The sequence below is a fragment of the Magallana gigas genome, chromosome 7 (genome assembly GCF_963853765.1).
Source record: "Magallana gigas chromosome 7, xbMagGiga1.1, whole genome shotgun sequence".
Lineage (NCBI taxonomy): Eukaryota > Metazoa > Mollusca > Bivalvia > Ostreida > Ostreidae > Magallana > Magallana gigas.
In genome coordinates this window covers 13,834,828-13,855,835 of record NC_088859.1, presented here as the reverse complement: position 1 = coordinate 13,855,835, position 21,008 = coordinate 13,834,828, and the positions used below count along the sequence as shown (strand labels likewise).

The 21,008-nt window shown below is 33.8% G+C and overlaps 1 protein-coding gene across 3 annotated transcripts; it reads left to right on the top strand.

Annotated features, from left to right (window-relative positions):
- The first annotated feature begins 33 nt into the window (after positions 1-33).
- LOC105329486 (uncharacterized) lies at positions 34-20,230 on the top strand. 3 transcript variants are annotated; one of them, XM_066065479.1, is made up of 23 exons: positions 34-184; positions 3,343-3,926; positions 6,931-7,093; positions 9,809-9,960; positions 10,164-10,306; positions 10,667-10,872; positions 11,061-11,205; positions 11,432-11,506; positions 11,851-12,033; positions 12,397-12,513; positions 12,794-12,937; positions 13,259-13,465; positions 13,608-13,763; positions 14,067-14,196; positions 14,298-14,458; positions 14,598-14,684; positions 14,841-15,020; positions 15,196-15,268; positions 15,366-15,524; positions 15,785-15,958; positions 16,401-16,579; positions 16,866-17,043; positions 17,621-20,230. In XM_066065479.1, the coding sequence occupies exons 2-23, from the start codon at positions 3,461-3,463 to the stop codon at positions 17,962-17,964; spliced, it is 3,822 nt and encodes a 1,273-aa protein (XP_065921551.1). In that variant the 5' UTR covers positions 34-184; positions 3,343-3,460; the 3' UTR covers positions 17,965-20,230. The 3 variants fall into 3 exon arrangements, with proteins under 3 accessions (XP_065921551.1, XP_065921554.1, XP_065921552.1); XM_066065482.1 differs by lacking the exons at positions 34-184; positions 3,343-3,926 and adding an exon at positions 4,909-5,123; XM_066065480.1 differs by lacking the exons at positions 34-184; positions 3,343-3,926 and adding an exon at positions 5,742-6,296.
- Positions 20,231-21,008: the final 778 nt, after the last annotated feature.

Sequence of the window (21,008 nt, the reverse complement as noted above, 5' to 3'; positions counted from 1 at the left end):
CTTTAACTGTTTCTATCGAAATAAACAAGAACGAACTACTGGGAAGAAGTGATTGGGTGTGTATTGCGTTTATTTCAAAGGTAAATGAATGTGTATCAATAAAGAGGGGTCTTTGTTTATGGTTGACCCGAGGGACCACTCAAGTTACATGTTTTGACATAAAATATATACAATCTGTAAAAAGGTAAAGTATATTTTTTTTTTCTAATTTCCCTTGTTAAGATTACAGGCAGACAACGTTGATTCGTTTCAAATGAACATACAGGTTGACTGTTGTGTGCAATGAAGTGTATCAGATACTGGATAAAAGTAGATAAATGTAAACCGAGAAAACTTACTCTTATTATGTTCTTATTTAAAGCAAATATGCCGAGACATCAGTGCACTCGTGATTCTTGTTGAAACAAACTGAGCACACCATTTTTGGTTTCTCTGGTACAGAACATGAATGAATTTTTCTGTTGTCAGACAAGTATTAAATATATTTCTCATTAAAATATTTCGAACTCAGTCTCATACATGAAGTTTCACATTAAAAAAATTATAATTTTTTTTTTGTATATGAACTAATGTTCCATATTGACCACCACTTCGTCATAAAGCAGCAATGTATATTGATATATTTTTCTATATCTCTTAGTATTTTATAAGTCTTAAAAAAAATTCAGTCGGTTCGAATACCGGCGCCAGATAGCTCAGTTGGTAGAGCACCTGACTAGAGATTCAGGGGGCCCGGGTTCGAAACGCGGTCTGGTCCGTCATTATTTCTCCCATCCCGTTACATTTGGTGCCGTGACCAACCCCTGGAACTGACAGGTGAACTCCTGCCAGGGGAAGAGCCTGGGGTGATCTTCAGGGACGAAGATCATTTAAGGGGGGAGGAATGTGACGGTCAGACCGGTTCGAATACCGGCGCCAGATAGCTCAGTTGGTAGAGCACGTGACTAGAGATTCAGGGGGCCCGGGTTCGAAACCCGGTCTGGTCCGTCATTATTTCTCCCATCCCGTTACACAAGTATATTGCTGTTCCCCAGATTCTTGTTCTTTATTTGTGACATACACAAACAATATTCCTTATTAATATGGATTTATACAGCCAGGCATTTTATATGCAGAAGCATAAGGCTTTAGAAGTGAAAAAATTCAAAGAAATTTATCTTAAATTTTAAACCCTGCTGTCTAAAGACTTTTACAGGATTGGTTGATAGGCAGATTTAAAGGAAAAATGTTGACATTATACACCTGTATAATTCTCATTAGTTTTATGGTTATTGATAATGTAATTTTCTGTTGGAATGTTTTCAAGCATGGATGTGGTGTCATAGCCCTCAACATAGATTACATTAAGACTAAAGTTCTTTAGTATACCAGTTTGTCAATTTGGAAAGTGGACATCTGACAAATCATGTAAATATGAAACAGCTATTTTTACCTGTAAGTAAGTGAGAAAGCAAATTTTATTTAAAGTTGGCACTGTGTATATCACAAATTAATATTGTTAATACACTGTAGTGCACATAAGATTGGTGAAGCTCTTAAATCCATCTGTATGAATTAAAAGTCAGTTTGTAAAATTGTAGTTAAAAACAAGTTGTCTGTTGATTTTAACATGAGCTGAGAAATTGCATTTTTATGGCAATTGATTATGAAAGAGAGCAAGTTGTCATCTGCAAGACCTTTTCTTGAGACCAGCAAAGTTAAGTCAGGTAAACTTTGCCAGCAAGCTCTTACAATTATTGACATTATATATATCCTTTATAACTGAAAATAATTAGTTGCTGACTGTGTGGAGTTTATTAAATGTGATCTAGTACTCATACAACAGAGATATGATTCTCTTTATCCTTTGCATTGATGAGAAATATTATTGCCATTATCTTTTTAAATCAGCAAATTTTCTTTTGAAGAGATGGTACATTTCTTTTTGTCATACTGAACTTGAGAACTTTGACTTCAAAACTTGAGTAATGAATATAGCCCTTTCTTTTCTTAAAATTCCCTTAATGAAAAAAAAATAATTATGATATTTCTTTGACTTCTTAGCAGTAAGTGAAGATACATCTCTGAAAAGTTCTTTCTTATGCATACATGTATTGTAAAATGGGTTACAGTCAAGTTGCAAAATTTTAATGATCACCTCTTCCACAGAAAAGCAACTCGCCATCATTTGAGTTTGTTAAAATCAATCATCAGGGAGATGAATTTTTCATATGCAAAACCTTACTGTAATAAGTATTTAAACTCTTTGTTAATTACAACTAGTGACATTAAAGTGCAGTAAACACTAAATTGCCTTTATGCACTCAGAGATTTCAGACTAGGTTACTGTAAAGGTTTAGAGTGAGTGCTTTAACAAACAGGTTAAAGCTCATAAAGCTGTATTTAAACCAATATTAAGGATTATGTTTTTTTATCAGTTTGCTTGTGGGGAATTTTTTGCATCAACATTTCACAAATTCCATCACCAACAAAAAATTACCAACTTTTGAAGGTAGACTATGAATCAGAATTACAAATATTGTCTATAAATTGTATACAGTTTGCAAATAAATTCTAATCAATACCTAAATTGCTGTAAACTGGTATTGTAAAAAAAATTCTTTGACAGATATCCATAAAGGGGGGGGGGGGGGGTAATTCATCTCAAATTTTTCCCTTTGCAGGGCAAAACTAATATTTTGTAGAGGACTTTTTAATATTGATGGATCAATAAAAGCAAAAGAAAATTATTATGTAACAATTTTGAGATGCACACACTTTACTCAGATCCTTCATAAATAGAAATGATAATTGTAACCTTTGATGTTGATTATCAGTAGAGCCAGTTGCAAATAGAAATTCTTTACCGTTGTATATGATTGGACTAGATAACCCTTGCGTGTAGATGTGAAAATTAGTAGCGGATATTGATAGGATTTAAATGAAGAGGCTACATATACAAGATGTGACAAATTGTTTTCTGAGAAAAATTTGTACAATGAATAATTTTCCAATGGAGAAGGTAGCTGAATATCAAACTATTTCTTCAAAACTTCCTTAAAAAATGCAGGATGTGAACATCTTGTAGAAATATCTAAATAATGGTATATTATTGATTTAGCTTGATTGTCACACTAGACTTTTTCCAGATAGATGATTTTTATTTCCATTGATGTTTTGAATTTTAGATTCACAAAAGTAAGACTGATATAGATTATGATGTTATGAATAAAATTCCCAATAATGGTGATAATGTGGAGAAAAAAAGTCTAAATTGGCCATGTGTGTTGGTCTTTGAAATGAACAACACATTAACATGTGTCTAAAAAATGCAGTAATGAATAATTGTCTAATAATTTACAGATGAAACAGGAAAAAACCAATGAAGCAGTGCGCAGAATACCGAAGGAAACCAGTTGGTTGTGTTAAGGAGTGGCATTGAATTTTTTTTCATATCAGGAATGAATGCATCGACTGGAGAATGAAATTTCACTCTGTGCATGGAAAATCTGTGACCCTTACAGAGGTGAAATCGGTGGCCAGTCGGTCTGAGTTATCATTTTGTCATGGAATTGTCTTCAGTGACCAGCCCCTGAAGGTCACCCAGAAAGTGTCGTTTGAAGTGAAGACGACCGATGCATGGAGTGGGGGGATCCGAATAGGTGTAACCTCGGTGGATCCAGGGAAACTTTCCAGCTCCGACCTACCCAAGTATGCTATTCCAAGTTTATCAAAGAGGGAGGGGTTTTGGGTGTGTCCGGTCAGTGAGGGAATAATCTCATCAGGCTGCAAAGTCACTTTGTATATAAACAACAAGGGACAGCTACAGTTTTTTGTCAATGATGTCTACAAAGGAGCCTGCCTTAAAGGGCTTCCCACTGGAAAACCCCTGTGGCTTTGTCTAGATCTTTATGGAAACACCAAAAGTGCCAAGTTCGTTAAAGCAGGTAAGTGGGTTTGAAACGTGGAGTTTATTGGCATCAGGGTATGACTGCAGTGTACTAGTTTGATGTGGGGCTATTGATTCAGATGTTTATGATCAGGTCTGATGTACAAATCAATGCTGATGGATTGACACCATCTACCCGTCTACCTATCACTTCAATTATTTAATGTTTGTCCCTTAAGCAAAAGACATATTTTTTTTAAATCATTTTCTTTAGAGATGCACAAATAGAATTGACTTACATCTTTAATTTCTGTATTGATATTATATCATGTATATATTTACCGATTAAAAACATCCTTCTTTTTTCAGAAAGGTCTCATATTATTGTAAATGCACCTCCACCTTGTTAAACTCCAGATTGCATTGTTATGTACATTTATATTTACAATCCACAATGCAAAATGCATTTTATTATGAGAGATTTAAAAAAGAAATTTAAAATGTCTGACTAAACAGAAAAGGAAAACCTGTTTTTCTTACATAATATTGATCTCTATTGACAGTATAGTTATCAGCTTAGAAATAAATTTCAAGAATCGATTTATTATTTTGAGATTTCAAGTGCAGTAAAAAATTGACCATTTAAATTAATTTATGGGTGCACTATGTCTTTTTCGTGGTGGGAGATAACGGGGCGTAATCTAAATCGCAAATAGTATTTTACCAACTAGGCATGCATAGAGGTAGTTTATTTTAAAGGGAGCTAGCTGCAGCTGAAGTGGTGCTATGTAAATTCTTAAGATTCAAAAGAATCTTTCACTTGATCATGGAAACGGAGCAATGGAACACATATTACCATGTTTTTACAAGCATGATAGAAAAAACACACCCAAGAGTAAAAGGCAAACTTTATGTAACCAAATCAAAAAAAAATTCAGGAGAAACATGAGAGAAAAAAAAAAGAACTTTAATAAATCTATAGCACTGCACTCGCCAAACATTTGTTGTGTGCATTCTTGTTTATGGATTTTAAATTAACACTCGATCAGTAAAGATATGCTCCAGTGTAGAAACTTAGGTGTAAATGTGGATAGAAAATGCCATACCCAAGTAGCAGGGTAGTGAAGCAAGAGGCGTACGTTTGCCTACATCTGAAGAATTATCCATTATTAATTGCGAGCCAGTGAACTTGCTTATCTTGTGTATTATACCATATTGAGCCAAGGAGGTACCGGTATATGGGCTGTGATAATGAGTAGGTATAGAGTGTAAATGTTAAATAAATTTCTTTGATGATAAAAAAGCTATTGTAACTTTTTTTCAGTTTGTTTCTTTTTAAGGCTTAGAGAGCTGCAGTTTATTGAAGATTTCAATTTTGTGTAATTTGTAAAATGAATATACATGTACTTGTACAAAAAACACATTGAATTTTATTTTGACTGAAAACTTTGATGTAGTAAAGCAGTATATTCAAGTTTTCTCAAGATATTGGTATAAATTGTTTGAATCACTGGTATTTGAGGATTGATTTTATCACTTTGGTGATAATGAGGGATTTCTCATATTATATTAGTTTATTTTTCTCAAAAAATCTAAAAATGAAAGGTTAGAATAATCTTCATGTACTTTTTTGTATAGATTATTCATTATCTTATTGTTTAAATCAGAGAGAGAGAGAGAGAGAGAGAGAGAGAGAGCGAGCGAGCATTTTCAATTTATATCAGATATTTAGTTTGATAACAGTCTGTCAATCAACCACTGGCTTTATATTTTTGACTCTTTGATGGAAAATAATGTTGTGTTTTTTAGCTTTTTTCATTATAGCTTTTTCTTTATTATAGAATGAATTATAGAATAAGTTTGTACAACAGATTTTTTCTTCACACAAATTAGTGTAATTTTTTCTTTACGCACATTTTTACGAAAAAATTCATTTCGGAGAGTGAAAAGTGTCATGCTGTGCAATAATAAAGTACCTGGATGATGCAATTTTGTGCCTTGAATCGGATAATTGACTTTGTTCCTTGACTGTCTCTGCGAGGGGCACATTTTTGCAGTAAAAAAAAGGTGGTTTAATGTGAAATCAATGGCAGAAGTGATAACAGAAAATTTGCCCTCGGAAATGTAAACAGTTTGTCAGGGAGGGCTCCACTAATAAACCTTTGTATTTCCATAAGTAAGTGGATCGTAAGGATATGATAGGTGGACTGGGACAGATATCAGAGACAGAAAAATCAATGGCACAAATAAATCGACATGACGACGGGACACCTCTGGTCATTACTTCTGATATCAAACTATCATTGCGTGTGGAATAGGGTTAGGGGAGAGTGTTTTAAAAAAAAAAAATGAACAATGCAAAAATTCTAGGGAAGGAATTAATTATCAACTGTGATGATCTATGAAGGATCCATGATTTCCTATCCAGGTTTTAGATTGTTTTCGATAACATATTCCAGTATATTTTTCTAGTATTGAGGAATTTAGTTTTGGATGTGTATGAACTGTATATTGATGACTTTAAAATCTTATAAATTACATAATGTAGTAGACCCATGGCTTTTTTCATGTTTACATCTTTTCTTTGATATGCTTACTGTCATTGTGCTGATATTTTTTGTGCATAAATTGTTCATCAAAGGACCTGCATATAAATTTTATTTTAAATATGCAAATTTGCCAAATTAACGCAGTCTGATGTCTACAGATATCTTGTTTTCTTGATACTTAAAATCTGGACATTTTTGATATTCATTTTGGTGGAGTATTCAGGTATACTGTCAGAATAGCTTTTGAGTAATATAGCTATGATTGGACAATATCAGAAGGCCTTTTAGTTTATTTCTTGCTCATATTATTTTAAAGAGTCTAATGCAGTAACATGAATGATACTTAAGTTTGCAATTTGTTTTCACAAGAGCTGTACGAATGAAGTACATGTAGTACGTTATGAATAATGAACGGGTAGAGAGAGTACCTGATTAATTCCGTTGATCGACTCTGCAGTTAATAATAGATGTAAAGGATGATGAAAGTAAAGAACTTGGGTTGATTATCTTCAGATGATGCCCCCAAGGAGATCCTGGCTCGAGGCCCAGAGGCTGTTCATGCCTATGAGGAGGCCTGTATATCTGGTACACAACCGGTTTACAGAACCAGACTGATGCTCGTGGGCCAGGACCGAGTGGGCAAAACCAGTCTGAAGAGGGCATTAACCAGACAAAAGTAGGTATTCAAACATTAATTTTAAAACAAGCTTAAAAAAGGTAAAGGTGCAAAAAAGAAAATCTGTTTGTACATATGTAACCTTTTATACAGACAATTTGACAAAAGTATGTATCAAGCAGCATGCTGGGGAAAAAATTTAACATGCAAAAAAGTTCTTTATGTAACCTTACAGAAAACCAGGTAAAAGGTGTTAAAATATGGAGACACATGCAAAAAGGAAGAGATTTCATAACCTTACAGATATTTCAAGCCCTCTATTTTCATCAGAAAATAGACTGGCTTCGAATTTGCATTCTAGATAGCAAGTTCTATCATGCAAATAAGAGGCTTAGTGAATTGGCTTAAAATTAACAAAGATATTTTGCCAGCTTTATCAAAGCAGCTAGTAGGCCTGTGTAAAGAGCATGCTGTGCTTATTGGAAAATGTGATGAATTGTTTCAGCAGGGCATTGAAATTCTATAACAATGCTGCACCCTCCTTGTTACTTGAGAAGGACAGCTATTTATCTTAATAGGTTGAAAACATGGAGGAGTAAATTAAGCAGCATTTATCAAGAATAGGCAGAGAAATGTTGGCCATTAATATACGGTATAAGGTGGCCATATACAAATTGCAAGCCGTCTATTCATGTATATCCTGTCTGAGGGATAAGAATAAGAGCTCTCTAAGAGTGGAGCGTATTGTCCGGTGAAAAATTGATTATCCCAAGTCATCAGACACATAAAACAGAAATTAACATCGTGTGAGCAATTAATTTGTTGCTGCATGGTGCCAATTCAGGCTAATGTAGCTCAGCTTGATCTTCTTGAACCTTTTGTAATTTGTTTTTGTTTGACATACTTGATAAACTATAAAAATGATTTTGTAGAGGGGATTTTTTCATTTCCAAAATCTATCAACACTCAATCTACTCTGAAATATCATATCTACGGCTACTCTGAATTGATATTTATGGCAGCAATTCGCATGGATTTCATTGATACCCCTCCCTAAGGAATTTAAATTAATATTAACAAATTATGGAATTTGATCCATAATATTCCTTCTTAAAAAGTGGCAATTGATGCACCATATTTGGCCGTCATGAATTAAATTGATGTTTAAAAAAAAGTTTTATGCCTTGCCCTGCATTGCCATAAAAAATGTTTCTTCCATCATTTTGTCATTCAGTGATTATATGTTTTCCATGCAGACTTAATTCTCTTATTTAATGACTTGATTTGTTAAAGTAAATTGTCTTTTTTAAAGTAAAGTTGTAGCCCTTGAATTCACATCAAAATTTTTATCTTGCTCACTGTTATAGGAGAAAAGATTTCTTCTTATAGACATTTTTTTTCTTAGTTATGCATGTTATTAGTATACTGTGAATTCCTAATTAAACGTGAGGAACTAATATCCACGTAAAATTGCAAGAAGCACATCTAATGGATTTTAAAAGCTGACTTCAATTTTTCGGACAGATGAAAACTATAAGTAAATTTGTTGAAAAATTGCTGCTTGCGATTTTATATTCTCGCGATTTGATGCAAAAAGATAGAATCGCAGAATTAAGTACTAGCGTAAAGTAAGGAGTCTACAGTATTTGTAAAAGTTGCAAGTTTAGTTCAAGTTGTCTGGTATTTAACTGCAACATGGTCATGAATTTTTTTATTCAGTACCATTGCCATTGTGTACTTTCTGGCATCAAAAGAACAAAGAAAGAAAGAATATCTTATAAATTTATTTTCAGTGCATTAATTAATTACAGTAGTGTCCTTTGATAACATGTTAACAAAAGGTCAAAACTGTATTCTCAGTGTTCTTGGAAACTTTTGTTATTTTGTTTCAAACTCAACCAAATTAAAATAGAAGCAGTAATATGATATTCTATTGCATGGTATTTTCATATCCATTGACATTTAAATAATACATATCAAACTTGAATGTGGGCAGGCCATTTATATTGACACATCATGTTTAAATATGAATCAAATTTTTATCATGATTTTTTTTATCAGAGATATTGGAAAGTTGTTTTTTATTCTAGTTTATATATATGACACTTAATTAAAAAGATATGACAGGAGACTGAAAGGGGGCTATGTTACAGTTTATCCTTTGATACATGGCTGTACGGTAATTGAAAAACATCATTCAGTGTGGTGAATATGCATAATAAACATTTATAAACAAAGATTTGAAACAAGTACCGGTACTGATATATTGAATGATGTGGTGAATTATCTCAGCTTGCATATTTGTTTAAAAGATGACAAGAACATTGCAATATTATATTCAAGAATGATGAAATGGTATTAAGGTCTGAAAAGACTAAATAATCACTGCATGGCCGCTATTGAATTAATTACTGTAGAAGCACAAATATCTGTTAAGGATTTCATTTCGTTATTTTGGTTGGTAGTATTATTCAACGAAATTAAATTCATGACAGATTTTTAATTTAAATGGTGGTGAATAGAGTGTTGATAGGTGGTACATTTTAGAGATTAAGATATGACAAAATTTAATTCCAACGAAATTTGTTTTGGTTAAAAAACAATGAATATTAACTCAACGAAACTATGTGCTTCTACAGTAGGTAGATACATGTTTTATTGCATTCATGTAGTTCTTGGATCAAAAACAGTCGAAGGAGGAAGTTTCTGAAAAAAAAAAGAAAACAATTCCTGCAACACAACAATAAAAAGATTCATTTATTTTAAACATTCCAGACATAACAGAGAAGAGGAGCAGACAGTAGGAATAGACCTGTCCAATTCTTGTTCCTTCAGCAATCTGCATGATAGATGGCAGATGGCAATACAGGGGGATTATGAAAAAGAGGCTGATATGCAGGAAGAGCAGAAACAGCTTGGAATCTTGGGTAATATATTAATTATTTGATTCAAAAAGCTTGCAGATTATGCTCATGACAATTTGCATTAAAATGATTAAATATATGGAATAGGTTTCTGAAGATGTATCACTTGTTTCAACAAAGATACTTATGACACGTGTACCATTCTTGTATGAAAATTGCTTTTTAATGTAATTTTTGAAAAAACATGCATTTTATGTATTTTGTAGGAGGAGTCATAGGTCTGGAGGAGGAATACCACAAAGCGTTGGCTGAGAACATTGTCAAGGAATTAAATCAACCAAAATTACGGAAGGAGTCCACCCTGAGGGGCCGGGCACCAAGCAGAGACAGCGCAAAGTCGGGCAAAAGGGTAATCAGCCTATGTCAACTCAGTATAAGCTAAAGAATATGACATTAATCATTCATACAGATTTGTTCTTCAGAAACTACTAGAACTAATTTTTATTAGCAACTACATTTACATTGAAGTTTTGTATTTCAAATTTTAATACAGATCTCAAAGCAGTTTGCAAAGATTTACAATTTATGTCTATATGCTATGGTTTGCAATGACAAATATTTATCTTCAACTCTTTAATATATATTTTTTGAAAATAATAAATAGCGGTAACGATAAAGTTTTCAAAGGTAACTTCTGTCTTTCATGAGAATTATTTTGAAAAACGAATGTAGGAACCTCTTTAAGTATCATACAATCATTGGTTTCCAGCCGTTTGATTTAGAGAGTGTGAAGTCTACTTCCTCTGTACATGGTGTGATAGCTCATATACCAGAGAAGTTGTCTCATGTTCCACCCGAGATGTTCACCGACGTTCCAGAGAGGGTCGTACAACTCGTGGAAGAGATGCTTGACAAAGGCAGGGAACCAACTACCTCAAAGAACCAGCCCAAACTATCCAAATCTTCCTCATTCAAGTAAATAATCACATTAAGTTTATTACTTCTGATCATTATTTTCATTTTATGAATCTATGAAAGCAAACTACATGTACATTGTACTTCAAGAAATTGGGTATTCAAACTAGTACATATGAGCTTATGTTTTGGGTAGTTATCAGAAAAGATAGAACTTGATTAACACAAAGGTGTATGTGACATTACAGGAGACAGTCTAGTGTATCTAAACCACTTGTTTCTGAAGCAACGCCCTCCAACTCTCAGGACTCGGACAAAACCAACATAGAGAAGAAAGTGGTGCTCAACATTTGGGATTTCTCTGGACAGTCTGTTTACTATACTACCCACCAAGTAAGTAGCAACTAGTACACTCATTTGAACACCTTACTATACCAATTAGTGCATCTAAGTAAAGTATGCAATTGCAAAATTAATTTTTGGGGGGTGTGGAGGCAACCATTGGTATGAAGCTTCTGATAAGAAGTTTCAGTTATGTATTTCTGATAAGGAGTTTTCTTTTGAGTGACATGATTTTCAGGAACACTCTAATATAAAGTGCCACTTGCTAATTCTTCAGGTGTTTTTATCTTCCCGAGCTGTGTACGTGATTGTGTTCAACCTATGCCATGATTTACACACCACAAGATCAGAGGTCAGTAGTTTTATTGCATCTGAATGCCACTTCTTATGTTGACAAATGATCAACTCAAATATCTGAAAACCAAACAAAACAAATATTTTGCATTTAAACAGTTCTGTTTAGGAGAAATGTTTGCTTAGTGATATTTAGGATTATAAGATGATTGTCATTCTTGGTTTCTTCAGTAGACTAATTTTTAGGTCATCATAGAATGGAAAAATTACTTGATATACATTTACCGGTACTTACAATAAATTAATATAGATAAATGTATTTTATAAAGAGTGTACAAAAGATCAAAATTACTGGGGGAAATGTTTTTCAACATTTGTTTTGATCAATATTGATCTGTGTAGAATTCCTCTATGGATGAGTGGAGTACTCTAGAGTACATGGACTACTGGCTGAGGACTATCTATAGCCACACCTCACAGAACAGCACTAACTCCATCAGTAACAACAGGTTGTCTCCCCCTATACTGGTGGTGGGCACCCACAGGAACAATCTGTCACAGGACGAGGTGGAGCAGAAACGACTGGTGAGGGATATACATTTATCCACAATCCAACAGATTTATCCACAATCCAAAAGATTTATACATAATACAATAGATTTAATAGATTTATCCGCAATCCAACAGATTTACCTTCAATCAAACAGATTTAAAATGGTCTGAAATACAATTACATGTAGCTTTTTACTAGTATCCACAATCCAATGGATTTAATAAAAAATGTTTTGAAACACATGTACTGTTACATGTAGTTGTCAGTAGATATAAGTCCTTGCATGGAAATTAGATTTCAAGAATGATTGTTATGAATGAAATGCATCAAAATATAGTTATTTTCAGTTTAAATGGATATGAGTAGAAATAGAGATTTATAAAACATATTGACAGGTTGAGGAGAAGTTTGATGAATTACGGACATTCATGATGGACAAACCTTACACCAGACATCTCATTACTCCATTTGTAGCCATAGAGAATGACATGGAAGAGGGAGAAGACCCCCAGGTAAAGTTGATTGTGCTTTTTACAGATGTGATTTAAGGCTCCATTAAAGATGTTACAGTATGGTTATGGGTGTAAATTTACAAGTGGAAAATTTACATCTAGGAGAATTGTGAATTGAATTTTTAATTTTTAAAAAGGCTTTAAAAGGAAGTTATAATTAGCAAAATTTTGCAAATGAAGCATGTCTCAATGTCTCAGGAACATTCGCTATTTAATTAAGAGAGATTATTACATGTGCATGTGGTATGTTGTCATTGAAACCTGAGATTGTGTCTGGTAGATTGGGGAGCTTCGGAAGATGATTAAAGAGGCGGCCAGTGAGGAGCCGTACATGGGGGAACAGATGCCCCTCAGATGGCTCAGGTTTGAACAGGAGATCGCAAAACTTGTGGCAGGGGACGCAACTCATGCTTCCTATGATCAGGTATGGTACAATTCAAAGAGTACCCTCTCACAATTCTCTTAAAAAATGTTGGACTCAAATGGTCCAATTTTAAAAGTACAATGATCTGCATCAAAGTATGATTAATGGTCCTTCTGATAAGGGTTTTGTAGATATAAACATGTTTTGACAAAACAATTCAATGTCTACCCTCTTTCTATTATTATGTTAAATATATAGGACTCATGATAGCTAAAGTAAATCTGTACCAAAGTATGATGAAATAGGATGAGGTCAATAGATAAAGATTCTGTAGATAATATACAAGTAATTCTAATGAAAAATGATTTCCTTTTCTATCAGATTCAAGAGCTTGCCGGAAATGTGGGCATCACGGATGAGGATGAGATAAAGATCATGGTGAACTTCTACCATGACCTGGGGCTGCTGATCCACTACGGCAGCTCTGGGACCATTGACAATGTCCTCAGGAATACTGTGGTACTACAGCCCCACTGGCTGGTGGACATGTTCAGATCGGTTGTTCTCGCTAAGCCAAAAACTGATAAGGTTAGTTTTAAAAACTATGTCGGTTTCTGCACAGTGTACCAATTTTTTGCAGATTTCATCAACCAGTTAATTTTCCTTATGTATTTTCAATTTATGTGAAGTTGCAAAATTTTCTATATGATAATTTTGGGGTTTTTTTCAGTGGAGTTTCAGTAAAGACAAATGGAAAACTTTTGAACAGAAGGGCATCCTTGATGATTCCCTTCTGGAAGATATCTGGAAGAAAGTCAGCATGCAGAAGCCAGTTCTTCTGGGTCTGATGGAGAAGTTTGACCTTTTGTGTCCTGCCTACACCCAGGTATTTTTGGAATACCTGTTGTTTCAACCAGTATCAAATCAAACATAATATAAAGCAGTGTTTGTAAGACCCAGCTTAGTGTCTAGTAAAAACCAAATTTTTACATTCTTTATAGGATATGGATTATCAGTAATCCAATGTTAGTGAGTGAGGATTAGTATCAATAATATTTTTTGTCGCAATTCAAAATGTTCATGAATGGTAGATGAGATTTTTACTGTCACAATAAATGTCTTTCACATCCTTAACAAACATGTTGCAGTATTGATTATATGAAATATACACATGAATTTTTCTATTCAGGCAAACCAGAGGCCCAAGTATTATTTTGTCCCATCCAGAATGACCAGTGAGAGCGATGTGGACAAGCGTCCTTATAGTGATAACACAAATAATGCAGTCTTCTATGTCAATTTTGCCGGTTTTCTACCCGGTAAGAAAATCAAACAAATTTCCAAATACACTTTTGTGAATTTTTTTAAAAATTGCATGTTGTTGATTATTATTTAATTGTTTATTCTATTTCCTTTTCAGATGGATTATTTTATAGAATTGTCAACCGAACCACAAAATGGTGCATTGACAACAGTGGAAAAGAGCCATACTGTTTGCTGAAAACCCTAGCTAGATTTTTCCTAGATGATGAACATGATTTTGTATTAGAAATGGCCCCTAGAAACTTTCATAGAATCAAGGTACCATTTATGAACTCTGTTATAAAAAACTATTTTTGTTAACTTTGCTTTTTTCCTTTAGTCTACCAGAGTTACCCGTAGTCTTTGGTTACAATGTTTTGTTTTTTTTCAATGATGAATGATACTGGTATATTTGAAGATTGTAGTGATGAGAGTTAGTGATGTATCAGAAACCAATGATTCAGAGCAAACCAATCTGTCCCCCAAACCAAGTGCCTGTGCCAAAGTAAGTCTTAACCAAGTTTGATTTGCCTTTTCATCCATCAATTTATTACAAATTGTTTCATGCTTGATCATCAAAACAAGACAATAATGTATGAGCTGTGTATATCAATATGAAATTGATTTTTATGCAGCTGAATGTGAATTCTTTTCTTTTCAGTTAAGGAATTTCCTAGAGAGTAGTCTTTTAGAGCTGAAGGAGTCCTGGATGAAGAGATTAACCTACTATACCTGTGTAGAGTGTCCTTGTGGGCGGCCATGTTATCTCCATGGCGACGATGCCTGCAAGGAGGAGGGATGTCTTCATTTCCTAGATTTAGATGAGTGCTTAGCAAACAGGGTACATATCTTTTGTCCATAGCTATGGCTAGGTATTTGTATCAATCTTACAGAAAATTCTTTACACCAATCATTGTGAAAGGTAATAAATTTTGGAAAATGATCAGGAACATTTATATGATGTGACTAAACATTGAAATGGTTTTGATATTCTTGTATTATTGCTTTATTTACAGATTGTATGTTGTGATCATAGAAGAGTCAAAACCACATCCATTAAAAAGTGGTTTCCTGAGACCCATTCACCAGGTTAGGAGGTTCAACATGTTACTTATCAACTTACAACAGTGTATTTTTCTACTATGAAAAATTAAACATTAGATGATTCATTTTTTTTCTTACCTAGTTTTTCAAGGCCAGATCTTGCCTTCTATTGACCTTGAAGAATCATATGGAAACATTGAAAAACATGGTCCCTCCTTACCGTTGTGGGTCAAAGGTGCTGCTAAGTTACTGAGTTCTGGGGAGGAAAACCAAGACTGGCTAGCCTTGGCAAAGCTTATGGGTTAGTATCAGGTCAAAAATCTCCCAATCAAAGGTCAAACTGTAGAGTTCAAGGTCATAATTGTTTTGACTGTCAATGAAAAATCTAAGTATGGTATAAGATAGACACTATAGATAGTATGATAGAATTGAAGAATATATATGAGTTCTAAATTGACGATTTTTTGTTCAAGGTTTGCATCAAACTTGAGCAAGGTTTAGTTATGTCCTTATTTGTTACTCATTTTTCTGGAAAAATCATGGTGTGTCATTTTGTAACAGGTCATAAGGAATCTCAGATAGAGGAATTTCTGGAAGACCTGAACCCCAGCCTAGCCTTGTTGACAGATTGGATCATCACCAGCGGCAACACCTCACTCTCAGTGGACATGCTGATAGCATTTCTGGAGAAAATGAACAGGGACGATGTAGTGGAGATCATTGAGAAGGCTAATGGTAGGCTTCTGTGCTATCAATGTCTAGTAGGGAGAAAATAACTTAATTACATGTACTCATTTATATTACAGCTTAGAGATGAAAGACTGATTTTTGATCTCATGTTTTGAGTTGTAGATAAATGTATTTAGCAGCAACCTTAGAATTATTTTGCTGACCCTGATTAGCTGGCAGTCTATCTTTTGATGTAGCATGATTTGAGTTGCTGTTAAAATTGAATTCTCTGGCAATCTCAGTGGAGCTACACATTGTGATCTCATATTTGTGTTGAAAGTGTTGATTTCGTCCAAATTACCTCTCTGCTAACATTAGTATGCAGAAATAATCCAAATTAAGATTGAAATTATGCTGCAAACTTTCCTTCTACATAGACAATTTGGCTTTGATGACTAATGAAAACCCATCTAAATTACAATGTTCCTGATTTTCTAATTTGACACAGACACAAACAAAGATCCACCCCAGGTTTTCATCAGTTACCAGTGGGACTCCCAGGATGAGGTGAAAGCCCTCAGGGACAAAATGGAGAAGAGTGGCTACTCTTGCTGGATGGACATAGGACAGATGGGAGGGGGAGATTTTCTGAGTGCCAAAATTGACCAGGGTATTAGAAACTGCAAGGTAAGGGACACAACTGCACTTTTTAAACTGTGTATTGAAAGTTCAATGAAGATATGATTATTCCTAAACCTGTGGGGATAAATTATTTTAGAAATGAGGAAAAATTTGTATTTTTGTTTGGAATTTTCTGATCTTGATGTATATAGATAACCAAATTTTTAGGCTGAGAGTACCAGGTAATAGGGAAATTGACATATTTTTTAATGTTACTGGTATGTGAATGTTTTACATGGTAAAATGTTGGGAGTATGTTATACATGATCATGATAAAGCGTGTGTGTTGTAGGTGGTTCTTGCCTGTATAACGCCAAAATATGTAGTATCCCACCATTGTAACCGAGAGCTAAGCCTAGCCGACCTGCTGAATAAGACCATCATCCCCATCATGTTTGAGGAGGTTCCCTGGCCCCCGCCCGGGGGGATGTCACTCATCTTCTCACAACTGGTCTACATTAACATGAAAGGTAGGCAAGTCATATAAAAAGTGGAGGTTTAAGAAAACCAATTTTACATTAGATTTTTAGAGAGAAGGGGGGGAGGGGGGGTTATGAAATTCAATTTTGTTTTGTTTGTTGGTACAAAGATTTCATTTTTGTAAATGAATAAGCTGAGATTTATTGATACTGATTTAAAAAAAAAAAAATTACTCTTCTGTAACAGGATGGGAGAAATAATGACGGACCAGACTGGGTTTCGAACCCGGGCCCCCTGAATCTCTAGTCAGGTGCTCTACCAACTGAGCTATCTGGCGCCGGTATTCGAACCGGTCTGACCGTCACATTCCTCCCCCCTTAAATGATCTTCGTCCCCGAAGATCAATCGAGGCTCTTCCCCTGGCAGGAGTTCACCTGTCAGTTCCAGGGGTTGGTCACGGCACCAAATGTAATGGGATGGGAGAAATAATGACGGACCAGACCGGGTTTCGAACCCGGGCCCCCTGAATCTCTAGTCAGGTGCTCTACCAACTGAGCTATCTGGCGCCGGTAATCGAACCGGTCTGACCGTCACACTTCAATTTAAAATCAATAATGAATTTTGCAGGTGTTGGGGGTCATGGCGGTACTGGTATCCATGCCGACCTGAAGGACAAGTACAAGGAGATTGTCCAGAAACTGATGAACTACATTGTGCCTGACCTGACCAAGTATTTTGACACAGAGACTGTGATTAGTAAACAGTTTTCTAATGACAACAGCAGTATAACTAGTGAGATTTACTCTCCACCTATAGCCACAGAGTCGGCCATCAGTTACCAAGGTAACCCGGAGGTACGACAGCACCATGTGAGTTTCGCTCAGCAGGAGGATCATTTTCTCCCACCCCCTCATTATCAGGTCCGGGCTCAGACTCCTGTGTCTCAGTCCTGTGTCTGTACTATTTTGTGATATAAAGACAACTTACAGTTATATATTCCTTTTCTGATGTACAATTTTGTACCCATTTATCTGTACATAAATTCATGCAGTCATTCATCTCATCTTCATGGAAAATGATTTCCTATGGAAATGTTTCCAATCTGTGTCTGTACTTTTTTGTGATATACAAATTTAAAGACAACTAACAGTCATGCTTATTTTCTGTTGTACAAGTTTCTACTCATAAATTATACATATTTATGTCGTCATTAATCTCATCTGTATGGAAAAAGGATATGTTTCCACTGTGTGTGACCTTCATTCATATCTTCTCTATTTATTTTAGTTTTAACTTTTAATATTCATGGATATAATCTTATTAGATCTGGAAACATTTATTCTCCAAACATTCAACACCATGATCTTTTTACTAGTTTGTCATGGGGGACTACTCTGCTGAGGAATGCTCTTCCTTTGGATGATGGATCCGTATGAATATATCATGAATATTAATGAGATGTTAATGAGATGTTAAATCCCAATTTTGTAGAAGGGATTATGAAGGATGATATGTACTATTGTAGGCCTACATGGAATAAATGTGACAGTATTTTCAAGAATGTAAATTAATTTAGTTACATTTCATGTACATTTTTAACATATATTTTTCAAATGCATTTTTTATGCATATGCTAGTAAATTGCATCCATACTCACATTTCATGTATATTCATGAAAAGAAATTGTCATAAAAGTTTCATCTGTATTCCATGTTAAAGAACAGGATTTTTTTGGCATTATAATACTTATGTGCTATCAGCAATTTTGGAAGAAAATGAATTGTTAATTTCTTCCTTAAAGTATTGTTGTCTGTGATATTTAAAAATGAATTTTGTTTTATATAGTTAGATGTATTCCTAATATTATCATTAAAAAAATATATAAACCTGTTTGATTGTGCAGAACTACTAACAAAGAATTAAGAGATATTGTTAAACAATTCTTTTTTACTCTTTTTGCCTAAGAAATTAAAAGAAAGCACTATTTTGTTACAATGTTTGTTGAATTATAAATTGTACATGTACTTATTTCCAGATTTATATGTATACACTATGGGCATTTTAAGAAAGTATATATATGTTTTCTTATATGTATCAACAAAATCTCTATATAAACTTCTTAAAATTTGCTTCAGGTGATATTTACTCAAAAATCTCATTCCTATGATCATAATCATTTTAATCAGTTTATCCATCTATGTCTCATTGTAATGAGATAATTCATAAAAAATCTTTTTTTTATATAGATATTTGGAATTATTTTACAACTTTTAACATACATTTTCCCAGGTACACATCCCAGAATTTTTAGAATTAACCTCAAATTTTGCTTATCCCAATTCGGAATCAGCTAGATCATGGTTGAGAGGGATATTTTAGTGGCGTAAAATTTTGCCATTTCGATGAAATTTGCAGAAGTGAATAATGCACAAAGTGTGTTACTCACTGAAGTGCAGTTTTGACATGTACGTCTTTACAAAGTTATCTCCATGGTTATAAACTTTTAGTCATTGTAAAATTTGAGGTAATTTCCTCCACACAAAAAGTTTCTATTCAAATACAGAATTGACAATTTTTTTCCATGAACCACTAGATCTGAGTTTCTTTATGAGATTATGTTATAGATTGTTGACTGTATATAGGCATTTTTACATTGACGCTTCAAGGATACTGCCGGTAAGGAATAATCTTTGGTTGACTGAACCAAATGGCACTATTTAAATTTGTGCATCAATGAATAATTCCATTAATTATTTGTTTGAAAGAAATAAATCATGATCTCCATTTGTCTTTATTTTGAGTCGCAAAAACCCATTTGACTTTAAAAAAACCATATTAACTGATTTTTACTCTTTTTTTAACTCATTTTATTTGTGAGACATTTATGAGGCCTTTGCCAAGAATATTGTGTTTTTTACTAATGCCCGGGGCTTTGGTTTTTTTATAAACCTGTACATTATAATTGTTTTGTTTTGTTTTTTAACTTCTTTTTTATTGAGTTTGTTGTAATATTTTTAACTGTCCAGATCTGTTTGTATTTTCTACATAATGTCCTGTTCATATTTTGTATAAGTTCATATTTGTAGCTCAATGCAAGACTTAAAAGTCCTCTTTTGAATTTGTTATTTCTGTGCTCATTAATTGGGTTCTGTGGTTTCTGAATTATATCTGTACCTGTTATTTTTCATCCTTTGTTATCTCAAGAGCTACAGGTTAAAATAAAAGGATTATATTCTCCTTCTGTATTCAGCCTTATTTAAACAAATTTGTTTATACACTGTATCATTGAAAAGATATATTCGGATCAATTTCCCATACAATAGAAGTGGATGAGGTCCAAATAAAGAAGAGTTCCCACATTTGAATAGGCCCTCATATAGAAAACATAAGTAATTACAGATTACAAAGCTCAACGAGACGAGGCATCACCTTTATGAAAATCATAGTTAATGACCTTGGATATTCATTGATACTGTAGTGTGGTTTGACACAATATCATATATCATATATTAAAAAATTGTTTGATAATCATATGATAATTTCATATGATATTATAAGATACAATATTAATCAATACAGAAATATAAAATATGATATTGCATCCTATAATACTATACAATATTGTGTCATATGAAATATCATGTATAACAATATAATACTGCATTATATAATAAAACAATGTGATATTGTTACATAAGACACAGTATCAAGATATGATATTGTATCATTAAGATGATCCGGTATTGTATTGTAATATAAATTATATAATTATCACATAATACATCACATAACATATATATAGTATCATATGATACATATAATATCAAATAATACATCACAATATTGTAACATATGATATTATATAAATAGTGCCTGTTTGGGAGGGTAACAGTTGAAATTGACACCCTGAGGAAACCATTGTCAACCGACTCGAAGCGGAGGTTGACAATAGTTTTTGAGGGGTGTCAATTTCAACTGTTATCCTCCCAAACAGGCACTATTTATTTTATTATAC